At 33.7% G+C, this 12,280-nt stretch overlaps 1 protein-coding gene across 2 annotated transcripts in view; it reads left to right on the plus strand.

Annotated features, from left to right (window-relative positions):
* STAG1 (STAG1 cohesin complex component) overlaps positions 1-12,280 on the plus strand; it is a gene marked incomplete at its 3' end in the record, with an annotated part of 425,107 nt that overhangs the window by 171,704 nt on the left and 241,123 nt on the right. For both annotated transcript variants that reach the window (XM_082840023.1, XM_082840022.1), the window contains exon 5: positions 3,463-3,559. In XM_082840023.1, coding sequence (XP_082696149.1) covers positions 3,463-3,559 — 97 coding nt within the window. The remainder of the gene's footprint in view (positions 1-3,462; positions 3,560-12,280) is intronic.

The following is a 12,280-nucleotide window of genomic DNA, read 5'->3' on the forward strand; positions in this document are numbered from 1 at the left end:
GAGCACCGGCTCCGGACGTGCAGGCTCAGCGGCATGTGGGATCCTCCCGGACCGGGGCACCAACCCGCGTCCCCTGCATCGGCAGGCAGACTCTCAACCACTGTGCCAACAGGGAAGCCCCGATTTTATTTTTTTGAGTTCTCTTTTTCTTGATAAGTCTAGGTAAAGGTTTGTCAATTTTGTTTATTTTTTCAAAGAACCAGCTTTTAGTTTCATTGATCTTTCTGTTGGCTTTTTAGTCTCTGTTTCATTTATTTTTGCTCTAATCGTTATTATTTCCTTCCTGCCACTAACTTTGGGCTTCATTTGTTCTTTTTTTTTTAAGTTCCTTGAGATGTAAAGTTAGGTTGTTTATTTGAGATTTTTCTTGTTTCTTGAGGTAGGTATTTATCACAGTGAACTTCTCTCTTAGAACTGCTTTTGCTGCATCCCATAAATTTTGGTATGTTACATTGCCATTTTCATTTGTTGCAAGAGAAGAAGAAAGGAATAGAGAGGAACTACAAAAACAGCTTGAAAACAATTAACAAAATGGCAATAAGCACATACCTATCAGTATTTACTTTAAATGTAAATTCACTAAGTTCTCTAATCAAAAGATACAGAATGGTTGAATGGGTAAATAAATAATAAATACATTCTGTATTGAATTCTTCACTACGGTATTATATTAGTTGTTTAGATTCCTTTGCCCCTACATGTCTCTGATAACTTTTAAAAGGTATAACTTTGTTTCCTTCCAGGTGAATAACCAATTATATCAGTATTATTTATTAAATAAACCACCCTTTTCCATCTAAAATTGAAATATCTCCTCTGTTATAGCTTGTTTTAAATATACCTGGATCTGTTTCTGTGCTCTACTGTCTTGTATTACTTTTCTAGGCTTACATTACTTTCAATCTATATTGTTTTCAGTATTGTTTTCAGTATTGTTTTCAGTATTTTTGTATTATTTTAATATTTCAGTATTGTTTTCAGTATTGTTTTCAGTATTTTTGTATTATTTTAATATTTCTAATGCAAGTCCCTCCTCATTAGCCTTATTTATTCAGAATGTTTTGTGCTCTTCATATACAACTGGTGGGATTATAAATTAATATTTGTGCTTTGGGAGCTAAAGAAAAATTTGGTCACCATGTTCAGTGAGTGTTCACAATGCTGGGCCCCATATAGAAGTGGGGAAATGGCTTCCTTCTCTGCTTTGTGCCATACTTCATTACCTGGGTCACAAAGCATTTCTGCTTTGCTCCTGAGTCTCAAAGTCATTGTTAACCTGCTCTATCCATTCTTAGGCCTCACCACCATTTTTAGCCAAGAGGGCCTGAACACATTATGCAACAGAAGTGAACCCTGAACAGATACCATGCTGTTCTTTCTTTTTCTTTTTAGCCTCTCCTACCACCGTTGTATTTTCTTTGTACTTTTAAAACAAAATCTTCCAGACACTAATGTGATGAGACAGAGAAACAGTGTTATATACATCAGCAGTTAATGATAAAGTCCCCCTTTCATATTAGAGAAGGAAATACGATTGCTCCTCAGAAGAGATCATTAAAGAAGGGAAAGGGGTACGCTCCAGCAGAATGGGTTAAAATAAAAGGGCTGACGACACCTGGTATTGGTGAGGATGTGGAGCACCTAATGTCATACATTGCTGGAGGATGTATAATTTAATACATCTGTTTTGGAAAATTGGATGACATTGTGTACTGGCCCTCAATATATACGTATTCTGTTTGTTAATAAGTCTGCTACTAGGTATATATACTGCAGAAAAAATGTTTATGTCAAACAATGTATACAGGTATGGTCATAACAATTTTATTTGTGATAGCCCTAAAATGGAAACGACTCTCATGTACATCAGTAGTAAAATGGGTTATAAAATATGCTATATTAATACAATGAAATACTATCCAGCAGTACAAACACGGAATTACTGATAACACATACTATAACATGACTGAATCTCACTGATAAAACATTGGCTGGAAGAAATCAAACACAAAGCACAGTATTATATGAATTTTAAAAACATATCTACTGTAAAGGAATAATAGTTAAACTATTGACATTTGTGATGGTTACTGCCTGGAATGGAACATGAGGTGGCCTGTTTCAGTTCTGGAAATTTTTTTATATTTTCATTTTGGTTATGGTTATACAGGTGTATGTATATGTAAACTTTCATCAAGGAGTAACTTAAGATTTACGCATTTACTGTATATAATTATACCTAAGTACAAAACTAAAAATTTATTTAAAATTGTTTTAAAAATTATTTTTATTGGTCTCCTGTGCTTTCCCACCTCCCACCCCCAGAAAGACCCTCAACAATTCTGCCTGGTAGTATGCTAAGTGGAATCACATTAAATTTATCTAGCAATTTGGAAAGACTTTATTGATACAGCACTAAATCTTTTTTAAAAAATTCAGTATATGAAACTTATTTAGGTCATTTTCCATATCCTGTAAATTTTTTATAATTTTCATCATTAAAATTTATACAGTCTTTGAGTTTGTTTTTAGATGATTTTCATTGTGAACAGCCTTCTCAATCTATTTATATTTCTTATATATTGCCAATATTAAAATTTTATTTTGTACATTTATCTTTTGTCAGTTGTCTTGTCACATTTTTTTATTAATCTTTCAAGTCAGTTTGGTAGAGACTCAAATTTTCTTATCAGCTATAGGAAAGGAGAATTGTGTTTACTGATATTTTACTAATTTTTGCACAAATTAAAAACTTTTAAAATCTGTGTTGAATGCTTAGGGATGCATCCTTGCCTCATTCTTTTTTAGAGCTGAAAAGTGTTAAGGATTTCAACAACAAATATGTTGTAGTCTTTGTCTTTATGTTGTTTACCAACATTATCACATAACACTAGTTTTTCTAGACATTTTTTATTAAGCTTGGCTGCAGGATTTTTATCAGATACCTTTTTGAGATCTAGTATTAAAATCATTTATTTTTCTTCTTTACATTGTTGATAAATTGAATTGAGTTCCTAATATTGAGTCATCCTTGTATACCTGGGAAAAAATGCATTTTATTATATATGGTGTGTATTCTTTTTATTCTCTGCTGGGTTTTCTGATACTCAGAAAGCTTATATCTATGTATAAGTGAAGTTACTTTTTGTGTTATTTTCATAGTATGGTTTGAATATTAGTATCTATAGTTGTTTAATAATTATTGGACTTAATGTGACTGGTAAAGTCAGGCTTATATTGTGCTCTATTTTGCACAAATTTCTGAAACCTAGTAATTTATCTTTGAATTGCCTTTCAACATGAGGGAATCTCTACTTTTATTTGGCTACAGAGAGATAATTTTAGGTAAGTAGTTTTCTTGTTTAAATAGATACACATGGAAAAACAGGAATTTTTTGAAAATTTATTTGCTGTAATATAAATTTTTTAATTTTTAATTTTATGGTTTTTTTCCCCCCACAGTCTGTGGTTGATGACTGGATTGAATCGTATAAACAAGACAGGGACATCGCACTTCTGGATTTAATCAACTTTTTTATCCAGTGTTCAGGATGTCGAGGTACAGAATGTTGGAATATATGATGTACATTAAGACTGTCAGTCCAGCAGTGTCAATTTTACTTTACCTTGTGTTAGTCATTTTATAATTCATCCTGGAATTATGTGCTCATCTTTTTCTGATAAAATTATTTTTATTTAAGTATATTTCTCTTTTTTTTCTGGTTCAGTTTTACTCAACAGACTTCTGAATTTTTTAATATTTTGAAGGAAATCTTAAATTAATGAATTGGCTTTTTAGATCATAAGATTTTATAATTAATATTTACTGATATTATTTGTATCTGTGCTCCATATTGTAAACTGTGCTAGTTGCTAAAATTCATTGAGTCCTCATGTTATAGATGAAATGCTTGAAGCTTAAATAATTCAAGGTAACATAAGTATGAAAATCAGTTTTTCTTAAGTTTACAGTCATTTGGAATCCATAGACAATTTGTTAAAAGTAAAGTTTTATTTTTATCATATTAATAGATAACTGATAGATACTTTTTTTCTCTAGAATAAATATTAACAGGTTAAATGTGCTACATGGGGAAAATCAGTTGGTAAACACCGTTCTTTACTTACTAATACGGAAAGAATGGTTGTTTTTTATTGAGATCACTGATCAAATTGATTTCTTGAAGGTTTTCTTATTTCTAAGTTATCGCTCACCATATTGACATAAGTTTATCAAATATTTACAGAGTACCTAAGTTATACTAAGCACTGTTCCAAAGTATACAGATATTATCAAGACAGTCTCTGCCCCAGTATTAAGAGTAAGTTTAATTTTTAAAGAAGGCTTTATCGCAAAGAAAAAGAGGGAAATATACCAATAGTTTACTAAAGTGCTCAGTGCCATGAAAGTAATAATAATAAAACTGGTTACAGTTTAATGACTAGTATGTGCCAAGCTGTGTGCTTTACATACATTAGCTCATTTAATATTGGTTTGACACTTCTATCAGTCAGATGTGATTTTTATTCTGTAGTTCAGGAAACTGAGAATACAGGGCTTAGGTTCGTTTTTGGACATCATACAGTTTGTAAGTGCCAAATTCACGATTTAGATTCAGGCTTGTCTCAATCTGAAGTCTATATGTCTAACCAGAAGGTAGTGTGGGAATAACAAGAAGGGGCTTCTGATCCAGCCTAGGCTGTGTGTTTCTGTGTATGTGTGAATGTGGGGATATTTGTAAGAAAATGCATCTCAGAGGAAGAAACTCTACCCTGGGACTGAGGTTGAGTAAGAGAAAATTAAGGAGGAGGAGAAAGGCCAAAGCTAACAGACTGTATAAAAATTCCGGAAGACAAGAAAATACAGCACACTGTAGGACATAAAGAGAGTTTATGGCTGAATCCTAGAGCATAGAGACAGGTGAGGATTGGCAAGAGATTAGTTTATTTGAAGGAAAGTGAGTTTGTTAATTTTACAGTCTTAAAATGGGAAAGGCAAGCACTGAGTGATGTGCTTTACATGTGTTATCTTGTCTAAACTGTAATTGTCCTGTTAGATTGAGTTTTGATTTTAAAACAACTGGTAGTCTTACAAATTTTTCCTTTTGTAATTCATTCCCATGTTTCAAAAAACCAAAAAAAAAAAAAAAAGAGAGAGATATGTAAAGCAAAAAGCCTTTACCACTTCTTGCCTTCCTATCTATGTCCACAGAGTTAATTGCTCTTAACTACTTTGTTGTATATTCGTCTATCTATATAAATAGGAAATATATGCTCTTTCCGCACCCCCCCCCAAAAAAAAAAGATACTGGTGTATAGAGAGCTTTCTTGGTTTCCTTCCTTCCTTCCCTTCTCCCCTCCCCTCCCCTCCCCTCCCCTCCCCTCCCCTCCCCTCCCCTCCCTTCCCCTCCCCTCCCTTTTCCAGCATCATAGCATTCATTTCTTTGTGTGTATGTACAACAATTTATTTAATTAGTCTTCTGTTAACAGACCATTGCATTATCTGTAGTCTTTTTCTGTTACAGGGAGTAGTTTTGTGTGTACCTTACTTGCTCCTGGTGGAAGAATGTCTGTAGGTTAATATATTTGTAATTATATTAGATATTGCCAAATTTCCTGATATGGGAATTCTACCCATTTTTACTCCTATCATTAATATATGAAAATGTCTGTTTCTTCTTGGTCTTTTCAACAAAGCGTTTTTATCAAATTTTTGTATTGCTCTTAGGAATGATTTAAAAATATGTCAGTATGATTTTTTTAAATTGAGGTAAAATTCACTTAAACAATTAACAACCATTTTAAAGTGGGCAGTTCAGTAGTTTTTAGCACATTAACAGTGTTGTGCGACCACCTCTCTCTAGTATCAAAACTTCTTTTTATCACCCCAGAAAAATACCTAATATTCATTACGTAGTCATTCCTCATTCCCTTCTTCCCTGCAACCCTTGGCAACCACTGATCTGCTTTCTACTCCTATGGATTTGCCTGTTTTAGTCATTTTATATAAAAGGAATTGTCCAATATGTGACCTTTTGTTTTTGATGTCTTTCATTTAGCATAATGTCTTCAAGGTTTATCCAGGTAGTAGCATGTACTGATAATTTATTTCATTTTATGTATATGTTACAATTTGTTTATCCATTCATCTGTCAATGGACATTGGGTTGTTTTCACTTTTTGGTTGCTGTGAATATTGCTGTGAACATTCGTGGACAGATATCTGCTTGAGTACTTATTTTTTAATTCTTTGGTGTAAATACCTAGGAGTGAAATTGCTGGATCATATGGTAATTCTATTTTAACTTTTTGAGGAACTGCCAAACTGTTTTCCCAGCAGCGGCACCATTTTAAATTCCAGAAATGTATGAAGATTCTTATTTCTCCACATCCTCTAAAACACTTTTATTTTCTGATTTTTAAATTTTATTGACCTAGGGGGTATGAAGTGATTTCTTATTATGGTTTTGATTTGCATTTTCTTAATCACCAGTGATCTTGAGCATCTTTTCATGTACTTTTGGCAATTTGTATATCTTTCTTGAACAAATGTGTATTTGATCCTGTGCTTATTTTAAAATTAGATGGATTTTATTTTTATTGTGAGTTATTAGAGTTCTTTATATATTCTGGATATTAAACGCTTATCAGATATACAACATGCAACTGTTAATAACTTGCAGCTATTGGCTTCCCGCTCTGTAGGTTGTCTCTTCACTTTCTTAAAGATATTATTTGATGAACAAAAGTTTTAAACTTTTATGAAGTCCAACTTACCTATTTTTTCATTTTTTTACTCATGCTTGTGGTGTCAAATCTAAGAATCCATTGCAAATTCTAAGAGCCTGAATATTTATCTCTATGTTTTCTTCTAATAGTTTTATCATTTTAGATCTTATATGTAGGTCATTGATCCATGGTTAATTTTTGTATTTGGATGATTTAATTTGTATTTCTCTTACAACTGTGGCTTAAGAGCCATTTCTGAATTTTCTGTTCTTATCCCTTGTCACTTCCTTTCAGCTATTTTCATAGTTCCTGAAAAAACATTTGACAAAATGGATTTTAAAACATTCTAATAAAACAGACATAGATGCATATTTTCTTAATATGTTTAAGAGAGAAAACTTACTGTCTCTTACATCAGTGCAGTATAGTAAAAATCTAAAATAGACCCAAGTACCTGTGAAACTGTAGTAAGCAGATATTAAAACATATGAAAGAAGAGAACTACAAAATACCGCTACACCAAGATACCATTTTTGCCTATCAGATTGATAAAAATTAAGTTATAACAACACTCCGTTTTTTAGGCTGTGAGGAAACAGGCACTATTACATTGTTTGTTGGAAATCAAATTGATACAATTCTCATGGAAAGAAATTTGACATTATCTGCCAAAATTACATATGTTTTTATCTTTTGACCTAGCCATCCTGTTTCTGGAATTTGCCATGAAGATATACCTCCAGTTTTCTGAAAACAAATTCATAGGGTTACTAAATACCATATTGTTTGTACTTGTAAAATACTGGGAACAACCTAAATGCTGAGATATACGACAATGATTGAATAAACTGTGGTACAACTTATACAATGGATTTTTTTGTCATTGCAAAAAATTATGAGGAAGATCTCTGTGGACAAATGCAAGGAGATTTTCAGGATACATTTTTTTAAGTGCAAAGTGCAAAAGAGTGTCTAAAAGTATTCGAGGTTTTTTTTAGAAGAAAGAAAGGGAAATAATAGAATATACACATGTATCTGGTCACTTGACCAAAAGGAAAAAAAAAGATAAGATAGAATGATTGGCTACCCGTTGGGTGTGTGTGTATGTAAATGAAGTGGAAAGCTTAGAGGGAATTGAGGTAAAGGGATGTTACTTACTGGAATATACTTTTTGAATAATCTTGACTTTGGAGTTATCTTCATGTTTCACATACTCAGAAAGAAAAAAAAAATCAATAAAGATGGAGGGAAAATCCTAAAACTGGATGCTATCAGAACAGATGAACCATGCCATGCCATAGCATAAATAACATAACCACACTGACGAGTGTAAAAAGTATAAACTAAAGTAAATTTTTAACTCAGTGCTCGCACTGTAAAACTAGTGGGGGAAAGTGAAGAACACACTATTTACCTTCTCAAATTGTCTCCTTACAAGATATCTATTATGGGTAAAATGGTATTGATACTTTACCTGTACAGACTTGGTAGACACTACCATAAACAAATGATGAAAGCGAACACTGCCAGTTATAGAACCAGTTAATAGCATGTACTTCGTGTTATGCACCTAGAAGAAGAACTCAACCTCACTTTTGTAGTATTCTTACCAAAAGTTCAGTCTAAACCTACTCATGAGGAAACGTTGGACGAGCTCAAATTGAGATATATTTTTCACAATATACTGTACTCTTTAGAAGTGTCAGTATCATGAAATACAAAGACATGACTCAGAGAACTGTTCCAGATTCGATACTAAAGGAACTGAATGCAGTGCACGATCTTAGAATTTTTTTGGTAAAAAGAACATTATTGAGACAAATACTGAAATCCGAAATCAGTTCTGTGGGTTAGAACATAATTGTTATAATTGTAATTTCATCATTCTGATCATTGTACTGTAGTTGTGTGAGAGTTTTGTGTTTTGGGGGAAGTATACAGAGGAGTATTGATGAATAAAGGGATGTGTAAAGAGTGAAAAGTAGAAAATGGAAGGGAAAAAAAGCCTTTTAACCCCAAAGCCAACATAATGCTCAAGGGAAACTAGTAGAGTTATTTTCACTGAAGTCAAACAAGGCAGGGATGTCCACTCTCACAACTCCTCTTTAATATTGGCAATATAAGCTGACACATTTGGATAATAAAATGAAGTATGATTACTATTTGGGAGTGATATTGAAAGTTTAGAAATTTCAAGAGAAACAGTTTGCAAAACTAATAAAGGCAATATAATAATTCTGAAAGAGGGAGACCAAAATGGCAGAATATGAGGATGCTGAGCTCCCCCCCCCCCCCATGAACACCTCAGAAATACAGTACATGTGTGCCTACTGCCGTTGAAACAAAGTGTAGGCTGGGAGAAAGGCTTTTCTATAACCAAGACTAAAGAAAGATCCACATGGAGTTGGATAGGAAGGGAGGAGAAATGATCAGGTCTGGACTTGCACCCTAGTGAGGAGAGGATGTCAGAAGCTCGGGAATCCTCCTTGGGGAATGAGAGGTTTGAACCACATACTGGTCTAGAGCTGGCTCTGACCTGGCCTTACTTCTGAACAGGGCAAGTGTGGTCCAGGTCTGGATGGCTTCACAGGGGAATTCTACCAAACATATGAAGAATAGCTACTACCTATCCTTCTCAAACTTTTCCAAAAAATTGAAGAGGAGGGAACATCCCCACATTCATTCTACGAGGCCACTATCACACAGATGCCAAAACCAGACAAAGACTACAAAAGAAAAAAGAAAAAAAGAAATTACAGACCAATGTCTCTGATGAGTATAGCTGCAGAAAACCTCAAGAAAATATTAGTAAACCAAATTCAGCAATATATAAAAAGAACCATGCACCATGACCAAGTTGGGTTTAATATAGGGACACAAGGATGGTTCAACATTTGTAAATCAATCAGTGTGATACGCCACATTCACAAAAAGAATAAAAATCACACAGTCATTTCAGTTAACAAAATTCAACATTCAATCGTGATAAAAACTCTCATTGAAGTTGGTATAGAGGAAACATGGCAACATAATAAAGTCTGTTCATGACAAACTCACAGCTAACATCATACTCAGTAGTGGAAACCTGAAAGCTTTTCTTCTAAAATCAGGACTAAGACAAGTATGCCCACTCTCACCACTTCTATTTAACATAGTATTGGAAGTCTTAGCCACAGCAATCAGAGAAGAAAAAGAAATAAAGGAATCCAGATTTGAAGGGAAGAAATAAAACTGTCACTATTTGCAGATGATATGATACTATATATGGAAAACCCTGAAGTCTCCACCAAAATATTGTTAGAACTAATAAATGAATTTAGTAACATTACAGGATACAAGATTAATATACAGAAATTTGATGCTTTTCTAAACATTAGTAATGAACTGTCAGAGAAGACAAGAAAACAATTCCATTTAAAATTTCATTGAAAAGAATAAAATACCTAGGAATAAACTTAACCAAGGAGGTGGAAAATCTATTCTCATAAAACATTGTTGAAGGAAACTAAAGATGACACAAAAAACCAGATATCCCACGTTCATAGATTGAAAGAATAAATATTGTTAAAATGTCCGTAATACTCAAAGCTATCTACAGATTTACTAGAATCCATATGAAAATACCCATGACGATTTTTACAGAACAAGAATAATTCTAAAAAGTATATGGAACCACAGAAGACCTTTAACTGCCAAAGCAATCTTGATTAAAAAGATTAAAGCTGGAGGAATCTTGCTCCCTGATTTCAGACTATGCTACAAAGCTATGGTAATCAAAACAGTATGGTACTGGTACAAAAACAGATAGCTCACTGGAACAGAATAGAGACCAGAAAGAAACCGACCCACATGTGGTCAATTAATCTACAGCAAAGGAAGCAAGAGTATATAATAGGAAAAAGACAGTTTCTTCAAAAAGTAGTGATGGGAAAACTGGACACATACATGCAAAAGAATCAAACTGGACTGCTTTCTCACACAATGTACAGAAACAAAATCAAAATGGATTAAACACTTAAATGTTAAGACCTGAAACCATAAAACTTCTGGAAGAAGTCACAGTCCTCTCTTTGACATCAGTCTTAGTAATATTTTTTTGGATGTTTCTCTTCAGGCAAGGGAAACAAAAGGAAAAATAAACAAATGGGACTACATCAAATTTAAAAGCTTTTTGCACAGCAAATAAAACTGTCAACAAAATGAAAAGGACGCCTACTGAATAGGAGAAATATTTGCAAACAATATATTTGACAAGGGGTTAATATCCAAAATACATAAAGAACTCATAAAACTCAACATTGAAGAAACAAACAATCCAATTAAAATTGGACAGAGGACCTGAGTAGGCATGTTTGCAAAGAAGACTTACAGATGGCCAACTGCCACATGAAAAGATGCTCAGCATCACTAATCATCATGGAAATGCCAATCAAAAGCACAGTGAGATATCACTGAACACCTGTCAGAATGGCTATTATTAAAAAGACCCACATCCGTGGGAATGTACTTTGGTGTAGCCATTGTGGAAAACTCTATGCAGGTTCTTCAAAAAAGTGAAAATAGAACTACCATATGACTTAGCAATTCTACTCCTGGGTATATGTCCAAAGAAAATGAAAACACTATTTTGAAAAGATATATGTACCCCAGTGTTCACAGCAGCATTATTTACAATGGCCAAGATATGGAAGCAACCTAAGTGTCCAATAATAGAGGAGTGGATAAAGAAGATGTGGTATATATACACAGTGCAATATTACTGAGTCATAAAAAGGAATGAAACTTTGCCATTTGCAAGGACTTGGATGGAACCAGGATTTATTTTGTTTAGTGAAATCATTCAGGTGGAGACAGAAAACTGTTCTATGTTATCAATGATATATGGACTCTAAAAAATAAATGAATAAATATAACAAAACAAACTGATTCATAGAGAACAAACTCAAGTTTACTAGTTGGAAGAGGGGTGGGGGAGGGGCAAAATAGGGGTAGAAGGTTAGATACACAAACTACTATGTATAAAATAGATAAGATGCAACAATATATTATACAGCACAGGGAGTATAGCTAATATTTTATAACTTAAAATCCATAAAAATATTAAACATGATGTTGTACACTTGAAAGGAATATAATATTGTAAACTACTGTACTTTAATAAAAGTGTCACAAAACAGTAATTTGGTAAGTTATTGAGATGGAGATACTATAGATAAATTAGTATGTTTGTTTTTTATTAGAATAGGCAGTTAGAAGAGATAGAATAAAAGATCTTCTTTGTAAGGGGCTTCCCTGTGGCGCAGTGGTTAAGAATCTGCCTGCCAGTGCGGGGGACACGGTTTCGAGTCCTGGCCGGGAAGATCCCATATGCCGTGGAGCAACTAAGCCTGTGCACCACAACTGCTGAGCCTGCGCTCTAGAGCCCGTGAGCCACAACTACTGAGCCCACATGCCACAGTGACTCAAGTCCACGTGCCTGGAACCTGTGCTCCACAACAAAGAGCAGCCCCCTCTCGCTGTAACTAGAGAAAGCCTGTGCACAGCAGTGAAA

The sequence above is a fragment of the Leucopleurus acutus genome (genome assembly GCF_964270905.1).
Source record: "Leucopleurus acutus genome assembly, chromosome: 5".
In the NCBI taxonomy this organism is placed as follows: domain Eukaryota; kingdom Metazoa; phylum Chordata; class Mammalia; order Artiodactyla; family Delphinidae; genus Leucopleurus; species Leucopleurus acutus.